At 36.8% G+C, this 25,901-nt stretch overlaps 1 protein-coding gene across 3 annotated transcripts in view; it reads left to right on the plus strand.

The window, feature by feature from the left end:
* Positions 1 to 12,483, plus strand: part of PIK3C2G (phosphatidylinositol-4-phosphate 3-kinase catalytic subunit type 2 gamma) — a 354,209-nt gene extending 341,726 nt beyond the window's left edge. For all 3 annotated transcript variants that reach the window (XM_087855664.1, XM_045781381.2, XM_045781382.2), the window contains exon 33: positions 5,875 to 12,483. In XM_087855664.1, coding sequence (XP_087711790.1) covers positions 5,875 to 6,027 — 153 coding nt within the window. In that variant the 3' untranslated portion in view covers positions 6,028 to 12,483. The remainder of the gene's footprint in view (positions 1 to 5,874) is intronic.
* The last annotated feature ends 13,418 nt before the right edge of the window (positions 12,484 to 25,901 follow it).

The raw sequence follows: 25,901 nt of genomic DNA on the forward strand, positions 1-25,901 counted from the left end.
TTGTAACAAATTTGTTATTATTACTATTATTTAGTTCTTTTGAAAGGTATAACATGATACCTCATTGTGTTTTTAATTTGCATTTACCTAATAACTAATAATCCTGAACTTCTGGTCATGTACTTATTTACCATCCTATTTGGTAAAATGTCTCTTCTTGTCTTTGCTCATTTGCTAATTGGATAGTTTCTGAGTTTTGAGAGTTCTTTATATATTATGGATAGTAATCCTTTGTCAGATAAGTGGTTTGCAAATACTTTCTACCTGTCTGTAGCTTGTCTTTTCATCCTCTTCTCAGGGTCTTTCAAATTAAAAGTTTTTAATTTTGATTTTGTATGATTTAGCAATTTTTCCTTTTATACACTACAAGTCTAAGGAACTTTTCACCTAGCATGAAGTCCTAAAGATTTTCTCCTATATTTTTTCTAAATGCTTCATAGTTTCACAATTTTATATTTAAGTGCATTATCCATTTTGAGTTAATTTATGAATAACGTATGAAGTTTAGGTTGGAGTTCATTTTTTTTTCTTTTACCTATGAATGCCAATTACTACAGCACCGTTTATTGAAAATGCAATGCAGTGAATGTCTTTTGTACCTTTGTCAAAAAAAAGTCAGGAATATTTGTGTGCTCATGACCTTTTATTTCCTCATACCTAATCACATTCTCAAGTCACGTAACATGGCCTGTCATTCCCTAAATAGTCCCTATGCCCTGTGAGATGGAGCTCATGCCCTTCACCCTTTCTGCTCTTCTCTGCCAACTTTGAAGCTTACCTTAAATGTAGACTCTGTGAACCACTCTTTCTTGCTAGACTCTTACACCACACTTAACCATCTTTTACTTAGTCTTACGTGTTTTTTATTTCTAGTATATTGTAAATTTCTTGAGAAATTTAAGGAGAATGAGGAAAAAACCTTATCTTCTTAGTATCTTTATAACTTAATTGTTTCTAAAAAGATTTGTGGAATTTAATATTTGGTGTAGTTTTATAAGTGATGCCTCATATACATGTGTGAAAATGTAAAACTATATATACACTTACATATATAATTTAGTAAGGAAAGAACTTTTGACATTTTATTATTTTTCATGACGTCAATAGCTAGAGATATTCCCTCTCAACAGTATGTCATTAGTTTCCATGTGTTTTGAATACAAGACCCCCTACATCAATATCAAGAAATTTCTCCAGAGTTTATGCTGTGCTTCAGCATTTGTAATCTCAGGAGGGTCATAATGACATAAAGCCACTAACAATTCAAGAGTTTAAATAAACATCTGTTTTATTTCTTTCAAGCTATATGTATTATTTTTAAAAATTAGCAAATACACATGCATGGAGATTATTTTATAATGCTTATTGTATCCATAAATTTTCTAATGACTTGCAGTAATTCTAGCTCCTCCCACATTCACGGCCCATTGATCAGAAATCACTGCAATACTTTCTTCATCAGCCAACACTTGTAGCTTGGACACACACTGTTTATACTTTGAACATTTTTAAAATTGCTTCAGAAACAATAGTCCGTAGTCCATGCCTAGTACATTTCAATTTATACATAATCTGAATGAGTGGAAATGTGAATTAATATGTGGATAAGTGACTATTTTTAGTAGTAATGATCATCATATAAACAATTTTTGGTGGGGAAGCTGGTTGAATTTAGCCATGAGAAAGAAAAGACAACAATATTTTGATTTTTCTCCCATTATGTTCTGTGTCCATATCAATACAAGAATCTTTATTAATAAGAAGTGCAAGAAAAAAAAAGTACACCAGTTTTAACTCTGGTTTTACTTTCTCTTGCCTTCTGCTATGATGGAGGCTTTATCTCTGTGCCAAACCCCTCAATTATTTCAGTGCACCCTCACCAACAATGTATATGTGTTTTCTAGGAAGCCCAGTAAATTATCACGTGGCATCGACCTTATTTTTAACTTCTTCCCTGCTTTGTTTCCTGAGCACTACTGTATCAGCCACTTGGTATGGCTGGGATTTCTCAAACTGCGCAAGCAGTTCGATGTTCTGGGAAGTAGGAGAGAATGACTTCACTCTCCTTCTTATATAAATCTCTTAAAGGAATACAAAGGGTATATTACAATTGCATCACCAATGTCTTACAAAGCTTTTCATGCAAATAATTCTTACCACTTTTATTCAGATCTCTCTCTCCCCCTAGTACCCAGACTGAGAAAGGCTGAGTCAGGGACACTGCCAAGGGTCCCTTTCATATCCACCGTTCAGATACTAAACTTTTTTGATACAGGGCCAAGCTTGTCTATTTGACACTTCCCAGAATGATTCCCAACAGACTTTGTCAGCAGTCTCCCTGAAAATCCCTATCATATACAAATCCCTGCCGTAGACGTGATTGGGCTGAAGGTGGGGTGGAGCTGGCAGAAGGAATGCTCACAACACTGCCGACAGCTTTTAAGAAACAGAGCCGGGATTCTGGCTCCAATGCCATTGCTCTTTCCACTCTACTATCTTTGGCATCTGGTTAAAAACCATCATTTTTTTTTCAATGATTCTTTAGAAATATGGATTCTATTTTATAACAGAATTATATTGTTGGAGTCAATGTATTTCATACATTGTATTCCTTTCTTAGATATGATTCTATTATAAAATATAAAGAAGAAATTAGAAAGGACATTAGAACAGGAACATTCTATGTGTTTTACATACCTTAAAGTATCTTGCAAAATGTGCATAATTATCTACCATAACATGAAGTATATGGTGTACTAAGTAAGCCATAGCCATTGTTATCTGTGTCAGAGTCTCATTTGATATTCATAACATGATGAAAATTCTATTTGTAAATGAAGACATTGAGGCCCTGATGTCAAACATTTCAACCAGGGTCAAGCAACTAGTTTTTAAGTCCAGAACTTCCAGATTCCAAAACCTATATTGACCCCACTAAGTTATGCTGTTGTCCCTTCCTCTCCCCACCCACAGAGTTCTCCTGTTCTCACTTATTTTGAACTCTCCTTTTCATTATCCTGCCTCCTCCCTCCCTTTTCCACCAGCACTAGACACATTTCAGTTTCCATGTTATTGTTCTTCCACTGAAGTCACTCTAAATACACTAAATACACTTTAGAATTATTTACTATACCCTTATGTCAAATAACATACAATGAGTGCATGTATACAAGTTACCAGATATTAATTACCTGAAACAAGGTTTTTCTGTTAGATGTAATAATTTCAAACCTACAAATTCAGTATTTGTCAGAAGGCAGTGAAGACTTGGTGCGTGTCTGTGGGTAAAAGGTATTATAAAGTGAAATTGAAAGAGCTCTGCATTTTGGTTCTATTCATGTGAAGACAGAATACATATTAAAGCATTTGGTGAAAAAGTCTCAAAGAATACAATCATTTGTGTACTTCTTTAGTATTACCCACTAATTATTCATTGCACAGTAAGAAAAGCGTGCTTATTTTTTTCTTTCTTATTTATTTCTTTTTTAAGTTTTCATTTAAATTCCAGTTAGTTAACATACGGAGTAGTATTAGTTTCAGGTGTACAATACAGTGATTCAACACTTTTATACATCACCCGGTGCTTATCACAAGTAAGAGTACTAATTTTTTTAACAACGTTACGGATGCAGTAAAGCAATTAAAATAGATATATATTATCTATGATGTGCAATGATTACATGTTTATAAAACTTACTTTTAAGAAATAATTTTTACATAATGAAGCACAGGGAAAGAAATCCAGAAGTTAATATAAGCTCTGGAGTTCAAATGTTTGTATTTTAACCAGAAAGGCAATTAATTCTTAAAGGCATTTCTTGAGAATTTCAGCTTGCTAAATACCAGGCAGATTCAATTCTGTCTGGAACTGTTTTCTCCAGTCAACTAATGCAAAATACCAAGAAACAGCTGTTCTTCTTTGTGTCTTGATGGATCTTTTTCAGCTATAATTTATTAGTGTTCAATATGTACCAGGCTTTGTAGTAAGGCTTACATTCATTATTTCACTTGTTCTTCCCCACAATGCTAAAAGGCAAATATTATTATCACCATTATGCAAATGAGAAAACATATAGTTGACAATAGATTCATGTAATAGAAATTATTATGTGTCATAGAAATTTGTATCTTTAGAGCTTAGTTATATGATTCACAGAGTTTTTAAGCCAGACTTTCACAAAACCCTAAGGCTTAGAGTTATTCCATTTTTCTACTTCACATATAGTAACATTTTGAGGGCCCCTTCATCTATTTGCTCTGTAAAATAAATGACTTTGTCTGCTGAAAGTGTTGTGGAGAGGAAAATGGAGGATAGTTTAGACAGTTCAAAATAACCACTGTAGAGAAAAGAAAAGGAACTTACTCTGAAGTCTTGGAAAGATAAGAGTCCAGGAGGAGACATGGCTCACAGAGTCCACAGTGGGCATCCTGTCGCTATTAAAGAAGATGAATTAAAGTGGCAGGGTTTTGAGATTTGCAATGCAGCCCTTAAAATCCTTTACTATCCCAGAGAACTCAGTAAATGAAATGGAATAATTTGAATCAGTAGTCCTAAGAAACTTAAAAGATAATCTTCTGTCTGGAATGGGGTAGGATTCTAGAAGAGGAGCTGTCACATGAAGCAGGGTAGACTGGATTAACATAGTATATTGCATATCATGTCCCTTGACTGAACTGTTATATACTTCATTAGTAAATCATTATTCAGAAGAGCTATCAGATTGATCTTGAATGGAATTTCATTGATAACTTTATAGTTCATAAATGGTAGACAAATGTGATTCAGTGCACCAGAAACCATATCCATACACACTGAGGATGCCTCCCAACTGACTCAAAGGGCTTCCCTCTCAAGTTTTTCCTCTGCTTCTTTTTTGCATATGTAGAGAACACTTCTTTCTATCTTGTAGCTTAGCTATAAAAAGCAAGCAAGTTTGTGGCAGCTCACGAAACTCCTTTTCTAAATGTGTTCTAAGGAGTTTCCCTGGCAACCATGTCGGATTTATACACAGCTCTCCCCTCCCTTCATGATGGGTAACTAATTTCTTGATAGTACTACACTTTTGAAGTTTCTTTACTACTGTAGGCACCCGATGGTAATGCCCATGACTTTCTTCCTGGATATTATAAAGCACAGTTAAACAGATCCCTTTTTAGAAACTAGTTACATGACTAGCAAGCAAAAAAGAGCAAGACACAAAACTACATACAGCAAAATTACAGCTCAGATTCTTAAAAAGTAATTATATATGTAAAAGAAAAAGAACACTGAAATGTTAACTATAATTATCTCCCAGTGGTAAAAATATAGATTTTTCCTTTCTTTTTTGTTTCATACATATTTTATTTAATAAGCATGTGTTTTCATAATTAAAAAATAAACTATTTTAAATGAATTAAAGTAAGCATAGAATGAATTCTTCATGTGGAGATGGAAATATTGTTATACCACACTAAATTAACACAAGGAAATCATGAAGATTGGTCTGCTCTCCTCATTAGTCTTCAGCAAAGAAAGATAGTGTTCAAGGTCCCATGTTGCACAATAAATTCAAGGACAGTTAAAAGGTGATGGGTACTTAAATTTCTTCCTAGAGAATAATTTACAGTCATATTAAATTTGGGATGGACAATTATTAATGGAATCAGAATAAATTCTAAGCATCTGAGAGAAATATTCTGTCATTAAACTCCATTATGTTAGCAGAATCTTTAGCTTTCCAAAATTAGAGTTAGACATGAAAGATTCTACATTAACCTATCTATTCCAAGCTAAATGATATTAACAGCTAAATATTTTTATTAAAAGCAATATTTTTAAAGGTGCATTTAAGCATATCTGATTTATATTTTAATTATTCTCTTCCTTTTCAGGTGGTGTATAATGAAGTCACAGAGCTCCGAGGACATGTCTTAATGCTTATTGTGAAGAGCAAAACCATATTTGTGGGAGCAATTAACATCCAACTTTATAGTGTCCCTCTCAATGAAGAAAAATGGTATCCACTAGGAAACTGTATAATTTGACCATTTCTATCAACCAATGCATTATTCATTAACTACTTATATCTTTTTCCACTTCTGGGCCTCTCTATCACAAGAGCAGGACATTTTTGTTTTCAAAGATAGCTTAGTGCACCAAGGCCACAAGAAAAAGAAATAAGAATAGTCTTTTATAGTTATATATTCTCTACTTGTGTTTCATTGTTTTCTTAGAATCTATTATCCTTAATGAAGTGCCAATTTATTGTGTAAAATTCAATACGTAAAATAATAACAGAACATTTAACTTTAATATATCTTTTAAATCAAATATAGTCACATTTTTTAAATTATGTAACTATGGTTACAGCAACACTGTTACTATAGTTTCCAAGAAAAACAGCAATAAATAAATCTCATCAATTAATTCAAGACCTAAGTATATCTCTCACAAATTTTTAAACTTGAATTTAATATATATACCTGCATAGTGACTTACACTCCTATTTATTGAGGGAAATAATAAGCTACAGCTTTTCTACCAGAGAAACAAAGGATAAATGCCTGAAATTCTTAAATCCAATTTTTGGAAGAAACTTCTTTGTAATTTCTTACCCTTTTCAATGTCAATCAATTAATCATTGCTGGATTTCATCCAACTAGAGGCATGATCACATTTTAAATTTCATTACCCCTTAACTTCAAGATGTCAAACTCTGAAACTCTCTCCCCTGATCAAAATCTCTTCTCTTTGCACATCAAGAATTTCTCTTATTTCTGAAGCTACTTTCATACTCATCATGACCTGAGTAGATAATCTTATAGATTTCCACCTACAAAGTAGGTACAATCAAAGCACTATGCCACATTCTCTAAGAGAATCAAATAGGAATTCTTTTTCACTATCTGCCATTTAAATTACTAAAAAAAAATGTTAAACTCTTACCTTTTTTTCAATGCCTCACTGTAAATGAATAAAAAAGTAATTTAAGCTCTTATATATGGTCATTTACATAATGATGTAAACATGTAAAGGAATGTAAATTTATTCATTGAAAATATTTGAATGCCAGCCTACAACGGGCAGAGAGGCAGTGCAGAAAACTGCACTGAAAGGAAAAGTGACTCAAACACAACAGCAGGGCATAAGCAACACACATAGGATACTCTCCTGAAATGCCAGGTTCTGGTGAATAGGGGACACTGCACAACAGCGCGCTTCAGGACCTCTTCATCATAAAGTCACTACTTTCAAGAGCAGAAGATAAAACTGACTTTCTTAACACAGAGAAACAGACACAGAGAGGCAGGCAAAATGAGGAGACAGAGAAATTTATCTGAAATGAAAGAACAGGACAAGCCATAGCCAGAGATCTAAGAAAAACAGATATAAGTAACATGCCTGATAGAGAATTTAAAGCAATGATAATAAGGATACTCACTGGACCTGAGAAAAAAGTGGAAGAAATGAGTTAGACCCTTAACACAGAAATAAGGAATAATGTAGCAGAGATAAAGGGCCCAATATACAAAATGAGAAATGCACCTGATGGAATGAACAGCAGGATGGAAGAAGCAAGGGAACAAATTAGTGACCAGAGACAGAAATGGAAAGTAATGAAGCTAAACAAAAGAGAGAAAAAAGAATTATGCAAAATGAGAATAGGATTAGGGAACTCAGTGGCTCCATCAAATGAAATAGTGTTTGTATTATAGGAAACCCAGAAGAAAAGAGAGAAAAGGGAGCAGAAATTTTATTTGAATAAATAATAGCGGAAAACTTCACAAATCTGTGGAAGGAAACAGATATCCAGATCCTGGAGGTACAGAAAACTCCCATCAAAATCAACAAAAGCAGAACCACACCAAGACATAGTTGTAATTAAACTGGCAAAATGTAGTGATAAAGAAAAGATATTTAAAGCAGCAACAGAAAGAAAGACAGTAACTTACAAGGGAAAATCCCTAAGGCTAGCAGGAGATTTTTCAGCAGAAACTTTGCAAGACAAAAGGGAGTGGCATGATATATTCAAAGTGGTGAATGGGAAAAATCTGCAGCCAAGAATATTCTATCCAGCAAAGCCAATATTCAGAATAAAAGGAGAGCTAAAGTTTCCCAGACAAAAACTAAAGGAGTTCATGACCACTAAACCACCCCGCAAGAAATATTAAAGGGTAAACAAAAAACAAAAGCAGTACAAATGAATATTTCTGTAAAAAATCAATGAAGTAACTCACAAAATAAAAGGATAAAAATATAACAACATATATCTAAAACAGGGAGGAAAGGAGTAAAGAATGGGTTCAAACTTAAACAACCATCAACTTAATATACACTGCAATATGCAGAGGAGGTGATATACAAACATAATGGTAACCATATATCAAAATGAATAAGTATGCAAAGAATAAAGAGAAAGAAATCCAAATTTATCACTAAAGAAAATCAGCAAGCCCTGAAAGAGAGAAAGACAGGAAAGGAACAGAGAAAATCTTTGGAAACAACCACAAAACAAATAATAAAATGAAAATATATATCAATAATTACTTTGAATGTAAATAAACTAAACACTCCAATCAACAGACATAGGGTGACGGAATACATGAGAAAACAAGACCCACCTACATGCTGCCTACAAGAGATTCATTTTAGACCTAAGACACCTGCAAATTGAACGTGAGGGAATGTAGAAACATCTATCATGCAAATGGAGATCAAAAGAAAACCAGAGTAGCAGTACTTCTTTCAGACAAAATAGACTTTTAAAACAAAGACTATAACAAGAGACAAAGAAGGACTCTATACAATGATAAAGGGGACAATCCAACAAGATGTAAGCATTGTAGATATTTATGCGACCAGTATAGGAGCACCAAAATATATACAATAACAAACATAAAGGAACTAATCAATAATAATACAATAGAAGGAGAGGACTTTAACACTTCACATCAATGGACAGATCATCTAAACAGAAAATCAATAAGGAAACAATGGCTTTGAATGACACATGGGAACAGATGGATTTAACAGATATATGCAGAACATTTCTATTCTCAAACAGCAGAACACACATGCTTTTCAAGGGCACATGGAACATTCTCCAGAACAGATCACATATTAGCCCACAAAACAAGATTCAACAAATTCAAGAATATTGAAGTCATACCATGCACCTTTTCTGACCGCAACACTATGAAACTAAAAGTCAACCACAAGAAAAAACCTGGAAAAACCACAATTACATGGAGGTTAAATAAAAGCCTACTAAATAATTAATGGGTCAACCAGGAAATAAAATAAGAAATAAAAAAATACATGGAAACAAATGAAAATGAAAACAGAATGGTCCAAAAATTTTAGGATGCAGCGAAAGCAGTTCTAAGAGAAACGTTTATAACAATAGAGCAATACCTCAAGAAGCAAGAAAAATCTCAAGTAAACAACCTAACGTTACACCTAAAGGAGCTACAAAAAGAATAATAAAATCTAAAAACAGCAGAAGAAAATAATAAAGACTAGAGCAGAAGTGATACAAAAACAAACAAACAAAACCCCAATAAAACAGATCAATGAAACCAGAAGCTGCTTCCTTGAAAAAAATCAAGAAAATTGATAAATCTCTAGTCAAACTTATGAACAAAAAAAGAGAAAGGACTCAAATAAATCAAATCACAAATGATAAAGGAGAAATAACAACCAACACCACAGAAATACCATTATAAGAAAATTTTATTAAAAATGGTATGTCAACAAATTGGACAACCTAGAAGAAATGGATAAATACCTAGAAACATATAAACTACCAAAACTGAAACAAGAAGAAATAAAAATTTTGAACAGACTGATATCCAGCAAAGTAATTACATCAGTAATCAAAAAACTCCCAATAAACAAAATTCCAAGACCAGATGGCTTCACAAGTGAATTCTACCAATGTTTAAAGAAAAGTTAATACCTATTCTTCTCAAACTATTCCAAAAAATAGAAAAGGAAGGAAAACTCAAATTCATTCTCTGAAGCCAGCATTACTCTGATTCCAAAACCAGATAAAGACAACACTAAAAAGAGAACTATAAGACAATATCCCTCGTGAACATAGATGCAAAAATCTTCAACAAAATACAACCCAACAATACACTTAAAAAAAAATCATTCACCATGATCAAATGGGATTTATTCCTGGGTTGCAAGGGTGCTTCAATATTTGCAAATCAATAAGCATGATATATCACAACAATAAGAGAAAGTATAAGAACCATAGATCATTTCAACAGACACAGATAAAGCATTTGACAAAGTACAACATCCATTCATGATAAAACCCTCAACAAAGTAAGTTTGAAGGGAACATACCTCAATATAATGAAAGCCATATATGAAAACCCACAGTTAAGTTATCCTCAATGAGGAAAAACTGAGAGCTTTTCCCTTAAGGTCAGGAACAAGACAAGGACGTCCACCCTCACCACCTTTATTCAACATAGTACTGGAAGTCCTAGCCACAGCAATCAGACAATAGAAAGAAATAAAAGGCATCCAAATCAGTAAGGAAGAAGTAAAACTTTCACTATTTGCCGGCAACATGATACTCTATGTAGAAAACCTGAAAGACTCTACTGAAAACCTGCTAGAACTAATCAATGAATTCAGTAAAGTAGCAGGATACAAAATCGACATACAAAAATCTGTTGCATTTCTACACAGCAATAATGAAGCAGCAGAAAGAGAAATTAAGAAAACAATCCCCTTTACAAATAATAAGATATCTAGGAGTAAACCTAACCAAAGAGGTGAAAGACCTGTACTCTAAAACTATAAAAAAACTGATGAAAGAAAATAAAGACAATGTAAAGAAATGGAAAAACATTCCATGCTCATGGATTGGAAGAACAAATATTGTTAAAATGCCTGTACTACCCAAAGCAATCTACATGTTCAATGCAATCCCCATCAAAATACCACCAGCATTTTTCACAGAGCTAGAACAAACAATCCTAAAATGTGTATGGAACCACAAAAGACCCTAAATAGACAAAGCAATCTTGAAAAAGAAAAGCAAAGCTGAAGGCATCACAATTCCAGACTTCAAATGATATTACAAAATCGTAGTAATTATGACAATATGGTACTGGCACAAAAATAGATCCATCGATCAAAAGAACAGAACAGAAAACCCAGAAATAAACCCACAACTATATGGTCAACAAATCTTTGACAAAGGAGGAGAGACTATTGAATGGGAAATGGACACTCTCTTCAACAAATGGTGTTGGGAAAACTGAACAGCTATATGCAAAAGAATGAAACTGGACCACTTAAAGAATATACAAAAATAAATTCAAAATGGATTAAAGACCTAAACATGAGATCTGAAACCATAAAAATCCTAGGAAAGAACTCAGGCAGTACCTCTTTGACATTGGCCATAGCAACTTCTTTCTAAATCTGCCTCCTGAGGCAAGGGAAACAAAAGCAAAAATAAACTACTAGGACTACATCAAATTAAAAAGCTTCTGCATAGTGAAGGAAACAATCAACAAAACTAAAAAGCAACCTACAGAATGGGAGAAGATGTTTGCAAATGACATATCCGATAAAGGGATAGTATCCAAAATATATTAAGAACTTATAAAACTCAACACTCCCAAAACAAATAATCGAGTTAGAAATCGGGCAGAGGATATGAACAGACATTTCTCTAAAGATGTACAGGTGGCCAACAGACACATGAAAAGATGTTTATCATCATTCATCATTAGGGAAATGCAAATTACAATTACAATGAGATACTACCTCCTACCTATCAGAATGGCTAAAATCAACAACAAAAAACAACAGGTGTTGATAAGCATGTGAAGAAAAAGGAACGCTTGTACATTGTTGGTGGGAATGCAAACTCATACAGCCATTGTGGAAACCAGTGTGGAGGTTCCTTAAAAAGTTAAAAATAGAACTACCCTGTATCCAACAATTGCACTCCTGGGTATTTACCCAAAGAATATAAAAACACTAATTCAAAGGGTTACATGCACCTCCATGTTTATTGCAGCATTATTTACATTAATAGCCAAGATATGGAAACAACACCAGGGTCCATCGATTGATGAATGGGTAAAGAAGATATATATGTGATGAAATATTATTCAGCCATAAAAAAAGAATGAAATCTTTCCAAATACAATGACATGGATGGAGTTAGAGAGCATAAATGCTAAGCGAAATAAGTCCATCAGAGAAAGACAAATACCGTATGATTTCACTCATACATGGAATTTAGGAAACAAGCAAAGGGGGAGAAAAAGACAGAGAGAGACAAATACAGAAACAGACTGTTAATTATAGAGAATAAATTGATGGTTACCAAGGAGGAGGGAGATAGGGGGATGGCTTAAATAGGTGATGGGGATTTAAGGAGTGCACTTGCGATGAGCACTGGCTGATGTATGGAATAGTTGAATTACTATATTGTACACCTGAAACTAATATAATACTGTATATTAGCTAATTGGAATTAAAAAAAACTTAAAATATTTGAGTGCCTGTTATGAGTTAATGTGATCCTATTTAAAATACATAATCATGCTAGTCAAGTAAGTCATCAGTGCTGCTGGGCAATCGGTCTGTATGTTCCAGGTCCCTTCACTCTCCCTTTCTGCTAGAGAATGACTATAAGCTCTTCTCTCTGCTGACACCCTAGCACCTTCTACCCCAGCCCTCTCTTTCAGCTGATGTTTCCTACTTCACTTAGAAATTAGAATCAGTCAAAAGACCTCTGCAGATTCCACTATGGCATCTACCCACCTAGTTGATCCTATGTTCCACCTTCCTACCTATTACCATAGGAAAACTACCTGTGCTCGTGCACAAAACCAACCTCTCAACGCGTACATGTGATCCCAACCCCTCCCACCTGTTCACAACAAATGTTACTGGAATTCTCTTTTGCTCAAAAGCATCATTTCTTTATTTGCTACTGGGAAGAATTCCCTTCAGCATAAAAGCATGATGTGCATGGTTACATAATGTTACAACCGTCATAAAAAACTTAACAGCACCCTCCTTCCCCTTTTAAAAACTTACCCATTGCCTATTCCTCTTTGTAACAAAACTCTTCAAAACAGTTCTCTCTACTCTGTCTCTGGTTTCTCTGCTTGCATTTTTTCTCAGACCAATTCCAAGGAGATACTTGCCCTTGACACTTACTTCACCAGAACTACTTTTATCAAGGTCTCTAATGACTTTCACACAGCTAAATCCAAACGTCAATTTTCAGCCCTTTGACACAATCCGTATCTGTCTTCTTCAGTATTCCTTCTTGACTTGGTTTCTAGGGCGCTCACACCCTCTTGTGCTTTTCTCCTATAACACTGGTCTCTCCTCAGTTTTCTGGGCAGGAGCATCATCTTCTCCACAGCCTCCAATGTTGGTGTGTCCCAGAGCTCCCTCCTGGGTCCTCTTCTCCATCAACCTTCACTCTCTAATGATCTCATCTATTTTCATGGCTTTAAATAACATCTGTTTGCTGATGATCCCCAGTTTTAAAACTCCAGCCCAGATCCCCTCCCAAATTCTAGAGTTCCTTATCCAACTGCCTACTCAATATTCCCCTTGAATATCTAGTATCTAGTATCTCAGACTCAGCATGTTCAAGACTAGACTCTTGATCTTTTCCCTTCCAACCTGTTTTAAAGAGCAAAAAACTTGAAGTAATCTTTGATACCCTCCCCCTCTCTTTCTCTGAATAAATTTCAGTGCATCAGATATTCCTGTTGGCTCTACCTTAAAATATATCCCAAAGCCAAGCACTTATCACTCTCCATCTGTTACTCTTCTTGTTCAAGGTACCACTGTCATCTTTATCCCAGATTGCTAAAATCGCCTTCTTCTAAATAGTCTCCCTGTTTCTATGTTTACCCTGTCCTCTTTATAGTCTATTCTCAACACAGAAGCTAGAGGGATCATGTCATTCATCTGCTCAAAACTCTCCAGGAACTGCTAATCTCAGAGAAAAAGCCAAAAAACCTTTAAAATAGCCTAAAAGGCCCTATGTTTTCCAGCCTCTCATCAGCTACCTCTCTGATTTTAACTCCCATTACATCCTCCTATGCTCACAGCACTCAAGCAACACTGGCCTCCTTTCTGCTCCTTGAGAACTCCAGGTATGCTTCCGCCCTGGATTCTTTATCAGATAGCTCCTTCTTTCCAAAAGGTGCTTTTGTCCCACAAATCCACTAGCCTAACTCTCTCACCTTTTTCAAGTCTTGATCAAATGTTTCCAGCTCCATTAGGCCTACGCTGACCACTCTTTGTGGTATTGTAACCCGCCCTATACCCAGATAAACACCAGATCCTTCCTCCTCTGCCCTACTTTTCTTCTTATGCACTTATCACCTCTGAACACTCTACACAATGTATTTCTTTTATTTATTTATGTTTTGTCTCCTTTCGCTAAAAAATAAACCCAAGACCACAAAGAAGTTTTGTTCACTGACAGTACAGCCTTAGACCCAAGCAAGAAGAGTACTTGCCCTGGTGCCCTCACCATAGAGAAACTTGCTTCCTCCAGTTGTCTTAGCCACCCCCAGAACCCTCACTCTAGACCACATTCCCAGTACCAGGACCCCAGATCTCCCTGCCTGAACAGCCTTTGTAGGCTTCTTCTAAGGGCCCATTCATCTAAAGTGATACTGCATCACCAGTGTGAGCAATGTGTAGTCCCTGGTGGTGGCCAAAGGGAGGCTGCCTGCAGGGTATATGGATGCAGCTTGAATGCGCCAGCTGGAATGGCCACAGACGTGCATGAGGCGTCCACAGCAAAAGACAGATCAGGGCAGGAAGAAAAAGTGGGGCACACAGAGGTTTCTAGGAGAGGAGCCAGCCCTTTTCAGGCCACCATAACCTGGTGACAATCTCCAAGGAGTCCAAGAATTCTAAATTAAAGCCTGTCTTTCCAGGTGTTTATGAAGATGAATTTGTCACAATAAGAGCACAAAGCATATTATATTTAACAGCTTGTTAGTTTTATTTTTAACCTTTAAATTTAGGCAGATGGTATGTAGTTTTTATGGATTGAATCATGTCTCCCCAAAATTTATATGTTGAATTCTTAACCCCCACCACAGAATGTGACCTTATTTAGAATAGGGTCACTGCAGATGTAATTAGTTGAGATGAGGTCACACTAGAGTAGGGTAGACCCCTAACCCAATATAACTGGTGTCTTTATAAAAGAGGCAAATTTGGACATGGACTCAGACACAGAAAGAACACCACATGAACATGAAGGTACAGATTGGGGTGATGCATCCACAAACCAAGGAACACCAGATTGCCAGCAAACTCCGCAAAGCTAGGAGAGAGACATAAAACAAACTGTCAGGAGGAACCAACCCTGCCAACCCTTAACTTCAGACTTCTAGTCTCCAGGACAGCGAGACAAAAAAATATCTATTGTTTAAGTCACTTGGTTTGTGGTACTTCGTTACACAGCCATAACTAACCAGTACATTGAGTCTTCATTTGTTTTCCTGTTTCAACCCCACAAATACCTGGTACGTGGTTGAGCCCAGCGAGTATTTGTGAATTATTGCCAAAATAAATGACTGAATGACACACCAGTGAGCAAGAAAAACAAGGTCCCTAATATTAATTTTCATTCATATAATGTTTTAAAGTTCCTTTAGCTTTTTTTATAAATGCACATTATTTGTTCTCTACAAGAAGTCTAGTGAGATGGGGAAGGGAGGATTTATTATATCCTTAGAGAGTAATGACATTCCAATGTCTCATCATAGCATCATCTTCCCATTCAAATGAAATTTTAAATGGAGTGTGTGTGTGTGTGTGTGTGTGTGTGTGTGTGTGTGTGTGTCTGAGAAAGACAGAGAGACAGAGAGAGACAGAAAGGTATTTTTTAGGGGGGAAGAGCAGAGGGAGAGAGAGAATCATAAGCAGGCTGAACACCCAGCATGGAGCCCCACATGGGGCTCAATGTCACAACCCTGATATCATGACCTGAGCCAAAATCAAGAGTCACACGCTTAACTGACAGCCACCCAGGGGCCCTAGGAGAGGTATTTTTAAGTCAAGTGGATGTGAGGGACCTGAAGCATTTGACAATTGGCCACCCCCTCAACCCCCTCCCAAACTGCCCATTCTCATCTTAAAAATTCCTGAGAAACTTCCACAGAAAAGTAAGACATTTCAAAAAGCACAGGCTGAAAGAATTGGAAGATCAGGGGCTCCTGGGTGCCTCAGTTGGTTAAGTGTCTGCCTTTGGCTCATGTCATGATCCCAGGGTCCCAGGATTGAGCCCCTGAGCCCCGTGTCAGGGTCGCTGTGCAACAGGGAGTCTGCTTCTCCCTCTCTCTCTGCCCCTCCCCCCCAATTCATGCTCACTCCCTCTCTCTCTCTCAAATAAATAAAAATAAAATCTTTTTTTTAAAAAAAGAAAGAATCTGAAGATCACAGATACAACATAGCTACCAATAACAGGTAGGTAGTTGTGGTAGCAGAGACCTACTTCCAGCAAACATAGTTCAAGTTCAGAATTTGATTCCCAGAGGGAATGGATTATTGGGAGGGTTCCACTATTTACATATTATCCAGGCCAAAAGTGAAGACTTGATAGCATGTGGGAGAAATGCTAGTGACTAAAGCAATTGCTCAGCAATTTCAGCCCTATGTTAAAATACATATTTCACAAATTAAGGTATATTTTATTTCCAAGCACAGGATCTTGTAAACTCTGAAAATATTTTAGTTGAACTGATTAAACCTAACTAAAGCTTTTTCTTCAGAAAGAATGTTGGGGCCAACACTGCATTAACATAGAAGTTTCAGTGGATCAAGACACTCTGCTTAGACTTCAGGCTTTGGTAAGTGTGGGCCATGTGAATTTATTAATCTTGGTAGTTTGTAATAGCTTATATTGCAAATGACTGGTTTTTATCATTACAGGGATGTAGCATTAAACCTTAGGCATTATCATGAATACAGACCACAGAAGATTTAGTCCCTGGAACAAAATAGACTATAAGGAAAGACAACCCTTTTTTATTTTCTTAAATAAGCTTTTTTAAGCATTAAGTGATAGAAGAACATTGGCACAGTGCCTGGGTGGCTCAGTCAGTTAAGCATTCAACTCTTGATTTCAGCTCAGGTCATGATCTCAGAGTTGTGAGATGGAGCCTTCAGGGAGTCTGCTTCTCTCCCTTCTCTCCCTCTTGGTCTCCCTCTGCCCCTCCCCTACTCGTGTGCACCCAGGAGCGCGTGTGCTCACTCTCTCTCTCTCTCTCAAATAAATAAATAAATAAATAAATAAATAAAAAGGAAGAACATTGGCTGTTTTCTTTAATGGATTTCTTAGCCAGATCTCCAAATACTAGGACAGAAATTTTAATAGTAGCTGAATTCAAAATGTGCTACAAATTTTAGTAGAGTTGTAGCTTAAAATTCTTAGCTCCAGACACGAGTATCCTTGCCTACTATATCGACTTCCCCAAATTGTGTTGTTCTCTGTGTGTGTGTGCTATTTTGAAATGAACATAGGTTGATAGAGCAATGGAGGGGACAGAACCAAGCTTAAATTCATGTGGCATGCTCATTAGACCTCCGTTACTTCAACAAAACAGTTTCAAAAGCAGGCTCTACATTTGATCATTAAAGGAACGGTGGTTATTAGAGCTCACAGGTTCAAACCATGGCTGCAATCATAAAAGGAATGTTGATTGTGTTAATATTTAAATCAAAATGACTGGGGACTCTTTTTATAAAGAGAATATGTCCTCTTCCTAGGCTGAGGTCAAAAAATAACTGACTGAGGTTATTAAATGCTCCAAAATTGAGAAAGCAATTTAAAGGTCTGTGTCTGTCAGTCTGTGGCTCTGAGATTCTGATTTTCCCCAGGAACCAAGAAGAAACTAGAGTAGTTTAAACAGGTGCCTTATTTCTTACCATCAAAACAAGGGTAATAGAAGAAGGAAAATAAAATAAAAGACGTCCAACAGTGTAGTAATGAGAAAGATATTTCCTTAAAAGAAATATTGAGATCTTAAAACATAGGATGGGGGGCGCCTGGGTGGCGCAGTCGTTAAGCATCTGCCTTCGGCTCAGGGCCTGATCCAGGCGGTGTTCTGGGATCGAGCCCCACATCAGGCTCCTCCGCTGGAAGCCTGCTTCTTCCTCTCCCCCTCCCCCTGCTTGTGTTCTCCCTCACTGGCTGTCTCTGTCAAATAAATAAATAAAAATCTTAAAAAAAAAAAAAAACATAGGCTGGGCAGATATGAAGGAAAAATGAGATGCTAAGAGGTGGGAGAAAGAGCTACAAAGTTAAAAAGGTGATAACGCTCAAGTCTAACTTCTCTGAAAGAAGGTGATAGAAAAGGGCAATATATTTCAGTTGTTACCAGTTCAGAAAGGAAGACTGGTACCTAAAAAAATCAATCAGATCAAAAGAGGAAACGCCTTAGAGAGCAGATATAATGACATCCTGGAGAGAACTAAGGTCAGAAATTTTTTTTAAAGATTCCTCTTAAAGCAGCAGCATTTTGTAAGAACAACTGACAAACAACCCCTTAAAAACTAGGACAGAGCACTAGAGTGGTTAAGAAAATCTAGTCAGGGGCGCCTGGGTAGCGCAGTCGTTAAAGCGTCTGCCTTCGGCTCAGGGCGTGATCCTGGCGTTCCGGGATCGAGTCCCACATCAGTCTCCTCCGCTATGAGCCTGCTTCTTCCTCTCCCACTCCCCCTGCTGTGTTCCCTCTCTCGCTGGCTGTCTCTCTGTCACATAAATAAATAAAATATTAAAAAAAAAAAAAAAAGAAAATCTAGTCAGATTTGAGAGGGAAACCCCAGGAAGATAGAGACAAATGACTCCAAGAATTATTGTATGATATTTGGAGAAACAGAATTGTCGCCAAGGGGGTGGCATATTTGGAAAACGTATTTGGAAAATTTATGGAACTGGTGTTCTAAAGGAAAATTAAGCAAAAGAGAACTTACTAAAAGGAAGTCAGACAAGATGATTACAGGTCAAGTCTTGATCTGAAGCACATGTTGGTCTAATAGGAATAGTATCTTTTAGGTGGGACTGTCCTACTCAAGAGGGTCAAGATAGTCAAGACTTGTTTGAAAGGGTTGTGTGACAAACATGGAAACTCACTGACTTCATCTGCCTCAAGACAAAAATTTGAGAGTAGAAAGTTAGGGGCCAGAGGGCAAAGGCAAAGGGAAAAAGGTACTGGGGTCCAGGAAAAAATGTTGTCCCTCTGTGAGCTAGAGAAGTAAAGAAGCCAAAATAAGAAGCTGAATACAAAGTTACAAACCCAGCTGGAACTATCTGAAAAAAATAAGAATATGGAAATAATAAAAGGGAAAAAATATACCAAAGACTTCGACTAAAGAAAATACTATTCAACACTTGTAAAATTTAAACCTGAAGAAAGTTTTTTCAAGATCGGATGGCAAAAACATTAATCATCACTAGACTCCTATCATTCATAGACATCAACCACCGCTTTGGGTAAAGGATCTGCCACCAGGGATCCTCCAACTGAAACAAACATGGTGATGGGGGTGAAGATATTCCCTAGGGCAAGGAGCCAACTGGAAGAGCTCCTAGTGACCGAGGTTGGGACAGGTTGAACAAGTAGTATTAGATTGTATAAAGTATAAAATAGTTATCCATGAGTCCATATTGATATGAATGACTGTATGAATATATAAATGGGGAAAAAGAGACAAATCTCCCATGCAGAAGAATTCCAAATAATTTATGCAGATATTCTGCCTTCTAGAAAGTGAAACATAGCTACCCATTCTTCAGGTATGGGTTGTACATAGTGACTTCCTCTCAAAGTATGTATGGAAAATGGGGGGGAAAGTAGCTTTACAGTGGAGAAACTTAACAAACACTAACTCAATCAGGCAATGAAGATCAATATCAACAGTGAAAAATCATGGTGACAGAATGTTCCTTTGGTAAGATTTGATGAAAACGACCTCTGAGGTCTTCCTTCCAAAAACTCATAGCCTCAGTCTAATCACAAGAAAAACATCAGTCAAACTCAACTGACAGACATTCTACCAAATACTTGACTAGTAATTTCCAAAACTGTCAAGTTCATCAAAAACAAAGAATGCCTGACAAACTGTCACAGCCAAGAGGAGCCTCAGGAAACATGACTTGTAAATATAATGTATATTCTAGATGGGACTCTAGAACAGGAAAATGACATTAGGTAAAAACCCGGGAAATTTGAATAAAGAATGAATTTTGTTAATAATAGTGGATCAATATTGGCTCATTAGTTGCAACAAATATACTATACTAATACGTTAATAATATTGGTGGAGAGTGACATAGGCAAAAGTGATAGAGGAGGGAATTCCAAAGGTCCGTCTCTCCACAAACAACAACAACAAACCAGCAAATAAACCGGCAAAAACTGTCAAAATGAACTTTATTGGAATTATGGAAACAAATCAAATTCTACAGCAAAGAAAGAAAGAAAGAAAGAAAGAAAGAAAGAAAAAGAAAGAAAGAAAGAAAGAAAGAAAGAAAGAAAGAAAGAAAGAAAAGACAAGTGCATTTTGAGAATAGAGTTTTGCAGCATTTAAACTACCCTGGCCTCATCCCCACTCCCCAGCTTAGTAGCCCCATTAAAGACAATAGCTCCCATTCCCGGTACAAATTCCTAATATGGGAGGAAGCAGAACAGATCTTACCCTAAAAGAACTGTGGTTGTTTTGACCTGTGGGGTGTTCCCTGAAGGACCAGCTCAAAGGGCTTGTTTTCATTTCACCTAACTTAGAACTCCCCCAGGGCTGAGGTGGCTGCCCAGGGAACATTTGTTGAAAACATTCAAGAGCAAATGTATTAGCGCTGCTGCTGGGGACAAGGGATAACAATTGGGCAAATAATAGACCAACTGAAATGCCTTGAAAGAAAGGCTAAGGAATGAGATGACTTGGGGAACAGGGGCGCTGAAAAGCTTTCACTTGTCCACTTGTCGGTGGGAATCTGTAAGCCCACACACATGCTCGGGGCAGAGCTTGTTCAGATAAGACCTGGGAAGGCACAAAGCTCTCATCCCCGGCTGACCTCCAGGCTCTAGGCAACAAGAAGTGAGGGCTAAAACAAAGTTGCCAGCTCGTGGGCTGAGTGTTGCTTAAGGCATCCCCCAATGTACACACATATATACAAAGACTGGAGTTGTAAATTAAAACAAAAGAAAAAATTGGATTCCAATTGTTTGAGAAAATTTCTGTCAAATCACTAGTTGACCACCGAGGAAACAAAACAGGAACTTTAGTGAGCATACACAATAAAGAATACAAACTACTCAACACTAGTTCAGAAAATTCACTAAACAGACAGCTACTACCATAAAAAGCAGCAACAAACTTCAAAGAAAAGGGGAAATTTGGTTTCCAGAGTTGTCACATTATAATATTCAAAATGTCCAATCTTCAGCAAAAAATTATAAGGCGTGCCAATAAATGAGAAAGCATCTGCTATACATAGGGGAAAAAAAGAAATGAATAGAAATCGTCCCTGAGAAATCCTAGTCACTGGAGTTGGTAGAGACTTTAGAAAAAACTTTTTGCATGTGCTCAAAGAGCTAAAGAAAATCACATACAAAGGACTAAAGGAAACCGTAAGAATGATATCTCACCAAACAGAGAACACCAATAAAGAGGTAATACAAAACAGACAACTGGAAATTGGCAGAGTTCGGCTTAAAAAAAAAAAAAAAAAAAAACCTTCAGACATTGTTGCTTTTGCCTGAGATCCTTTCTTAGTCAACCTCCTTGTTTACTACCTCCTGTAGTGAGAAAGGGGAAACAAACTAACGTTTGTTGAAGGTCAGCTTGCATCAGGCACTCTACCCATTGTACGTGATTTAGTCTTCACGAAACTCAGTAAGATAAGCAATGGTAGCTCCATTAAAAAAAAAAAAGTCTCAAAAAAGTCAAGAAATATTTTTGAACCCAGTAGTCAAAAATTTTTATCCAAGGTCTACCATCAGGAGATAATACCTAAAAGATAGCCAGATTTCTGATGTTGCCAAAATTAATATCCACTTAGCATCTTTTACTGATAGTTACGCTTTAAAAACAAAACGAAACAAAACAAAACAAAAAACCTGTCTTTCAGTCTCAAGCTGTACTATCAGAAACTTCTCCCTCCACCTCATTATCTTAACCGCCTGTGTCTCCCAGGAGCTCGTGGACAGCGGTATTTGAGAGAACAAGAACCATACCTTCAATACTGTCCTCTGTAGAACATCACATTAAAGATCTTATTCTTAAGAAGAAAGATACATACAATTTTTCTATAATAGATTTCTACTCATCAGGAGTTTCCCCACTGTTAATAATTCCTTGGAAAGTTGGAGAATCGAAGAACACAGCTTTGCCGTTTTACCAGCTTAACAGTTTACTAAGCTCCTCGTGAGGTGATTTAAACGAAGAACGGTTTTGAGAGGAAAGCCTTGCTCATCTATTGGAAACCAGTTGGAACCCGACCTGCATACAAACAGCATCAGAATACTCAGAGCAACACTAGCAGCACTAGCATCTCCCACCCCGGAGCACCTGCAGCCCCGCACGCCCCGCCTTCCTCAAGGAAACCAGGAGCGCTGGACCCCCATCTTCCGACACACTGAAGGCAAGACCTACATCCCGAAGAAGCCCACAGAATTTAGGTAATTCATCTTCTATGTGCAAGACTCTTCTCACTGCAGATTAACTCACCACCAGCCCCCAAGAAAGAGATTCGTCCCTCTCCGGGTAGCAGTGCTCAGACCCCGAAGCCACGCTTGCTGCCCACGCATGCTGCCTGCAGTTCAGGCCCGGGCCGCTCTGAGTCCCAGCTCCTCACTCATCAGAACACACAAGTGCAGAGGGAGCTCACCTGGCAAAAACTCTGACTGATCTTTTTTAGATTTTCAATTACAAACATGAACAGAGACCCAAAAAAATACCATTTGATACATGAGAAAAATAGTAATAGAGAAGCTTCAGGGGAGTAATCAGGGTAACTTCTCCCGTTGAAAAAAGCTAATGCAAACGTGATGATAATAGTGACAATAGCTAATACGTATGTGGCGCTCATGTTTCAGGCACTGTCTCAAATTCTTCATATGCATTTGTCAATTTAATCCTTGTTACAATGATTATTATCTTGATTCCCTGATGTGAAAACTAAAAAGCAAAAAAAAAAAAAAAATTTTTTTTTTAGTAATTTGCCCAAGGTCCCTCAGCTCGTAGGTAGCAGAGGCTATGAACCTAAGAAATCAAGGACCAGAATTCATCCTTTTAATCACTGGGCTATATTCCGTTTCAGTTATACTTATAGACACTTTCTTTCATCCTTCTTATGAGCCAGGCACAGTTGTAAACATTTTATATATATTATTTCATTTGATCTTTATCATAAATCTGGTAAGCGTTATTATCCTCATTTTCTAAAAATCTAATTCTTGGGGAGGGGGTGGCAGAATGAACAAAATAGGGGGAGGGAATTAAAAGGTACAAACTTCTAGTTATAAAGTAAATAAGATAATATACAGCATAAGGAAAGTAGTTAATAATATTGTAACAACTTTATATGGTGACAGATCACCGTGGTGATCATTTCTTAATGTATATAAATGTTGAATCAGTATGTTGTATGCCTGAACTTAATATAATATTGTATGTCAACTACACTTCAATAGAAATAATATTTAAAAAATTAAAATAAAGGGGTCACACTGGATTGGTACATGCACATACATACAAAAATCTCATTCATATTCTCAGCAAGATCTAGAAGATACTGTCTTACTAAACATACTGCCTTAGCTTGCTAGAATAAAATACCACAAACTGAATGACTTAAAAAACAGACATTTGTTTCTCACAGTTCTAGAGACTGGGAAGTCCACGATCAAGGTGCCAATAGATTTGGTTCCTGAGGAGACCTCTGGCTTGTGGACTACCACCTTCTTATTACATTCTTATATGGTGGAGAGAAAAAAATCTTGTGACCCTTCCTCCCCTGATAAGAGCACAAATCCCACCATGGGCTCTCTGACATTATGACCTCATCTAAACTTAATTACTTCCCGAAGGCCCACCTCCTATTTCAGATCACAGTGGGTGCTAGAACTTCAACATACGAATTTTGGGAGGGACACAAGCATTCAGTGCATAACAGATAACAAATCAATACGTAGAAATATGCTAGCTTAAAACAAGATCAATATAAAAATAAAGTGTTTTGGGAAATAACATTTTTCAAAAGTTATCCTATACCTGATTGTTACATTTCCACAATTGCAAAACTTACACACACCACACACACACAACGCAAAGGATGGACACTATCAAAAATCAGATTATCGATTTGGACATGTCAGTTGTCTTTGTTACTGAGAACTGGAAGTAAACTTAAAGATTATTTGGTTCAGAAACCTCACTTTTAAAAAGGAGTAAATTAGCAATGACAAGTAAAGGGCTCTACCCAAGACAACTTCAATATATTATTTTGAACACATTTCTTAATCTCTTTAATTTTTAGTGTTTTTATCTGCAAAATCTCCTGGAATAGCCATGAGGATTAAACTAGTTAATGCATATGAAACACTTGACACAATGCTTGGAATATTGTTAGTACATAATATATGTCTTTATCACCTACTACTATATTATTATTATTATTATCATCATCATCATCATTATCATCACTGGTAGTAGACATGGTTTCCTGATGTCCAATTCAGGATTCTTTTTACATTATCACTGAACAATTTTAAGCATTTTTCTATAATATTGCAAAATACCAACGTTTATATTGTCAAACATTCTTTTAAATGAGCTCCTTTACTTGATCAAATCAGGAAACTTTCACTTGGGAAAATCACTTAAAAAAACCACAGTTTATAGATATATATACATAAGGATCAAACTAAATAATGTGTGTGAAAACATTTCGTAAACTGCTAAGTGCTATCCAAAGAAGATACTGTGCTGTCTTCTAGGATTGGATCCACAATAGACTGAGGAGGGCGGGAAAGAGACACATATCAGAAAATGACATAGTAACTATCATGTCCTTTCTGTAGAATAAGGGATGGTGTGCGAGTCAGCATAATGGAGAAAGCCTGAAACCAAAAGGAGCAGAAGCGAGCCCGGCAGTCCGGAGCTCTACCCACCCGTAGGGTAGGCACCAGCCCCATGTAGTTACTTCAATTTAAATTTAAACAAAACTACAAATTCAGTTCCTTCATGACACTAGCCGCGTCACCGGTGGTGAATAGTCACGTGCGGCTGGTGGTTCCCCCACTGGACAGAGGGGCATAGGACAATTCTATCACAGCAGCAACCCTATGGGATGGCGCGCTCTAGAGAAACGATGAGGCAAAGGAGTTCTGCAATTTTTTCCAAATACAAAAAAGAATAAAAGAGGGGCGCCTGGGTGGCTCAGATGGTTAAGTGTCTGCCTTCCCCTCAGGTCATGATCTCAGGGTCCTGGGATCAAGCCCCACATTGGGCTCCTTGCTCAGCGGGGAGCCTGCTTCTCCCTCTCCCTCTACTGCTCCCCCTGCTTGTGCTCTCTCGCTCTCTGTCAAATAAATAATTTTTTTTAAATCTCAAAAAAGAAAAAAAGATATTACTTGATACTTTGGTATATCATGATTTATGCTTTATAGTTTTTACATAATTTACATATTTTACTTCAGAAAACTGTTTTGCATTACTGTTTTTTAATGAGAAAATATAGCTCTCACCTTGTTCTAACTTAGTTCTCAGCACCTCTGTTATGTACGTACTGTCTGTCCTGCAACAATCTGTTTCTAGCCCCCAGGCTCAATCTTCATTGCTCATCTAGCCAAAAACTTTCTTGAATTAAGTTAGGCTTTTGATT

Source organism: Ursus americanus, chromosome 25, assembly GCF_024610735.1.
Source record: "Ursus americanus isolate L20-20 chromosome 25, mUrsAme1.1.p, whole genome shotgun sequence".
Lineage (NCBI taxonomy): Eukaryota > Metazoa > Chordata > Mammalia > Carnivora > Ursidae > Ursus > Ursus americanus.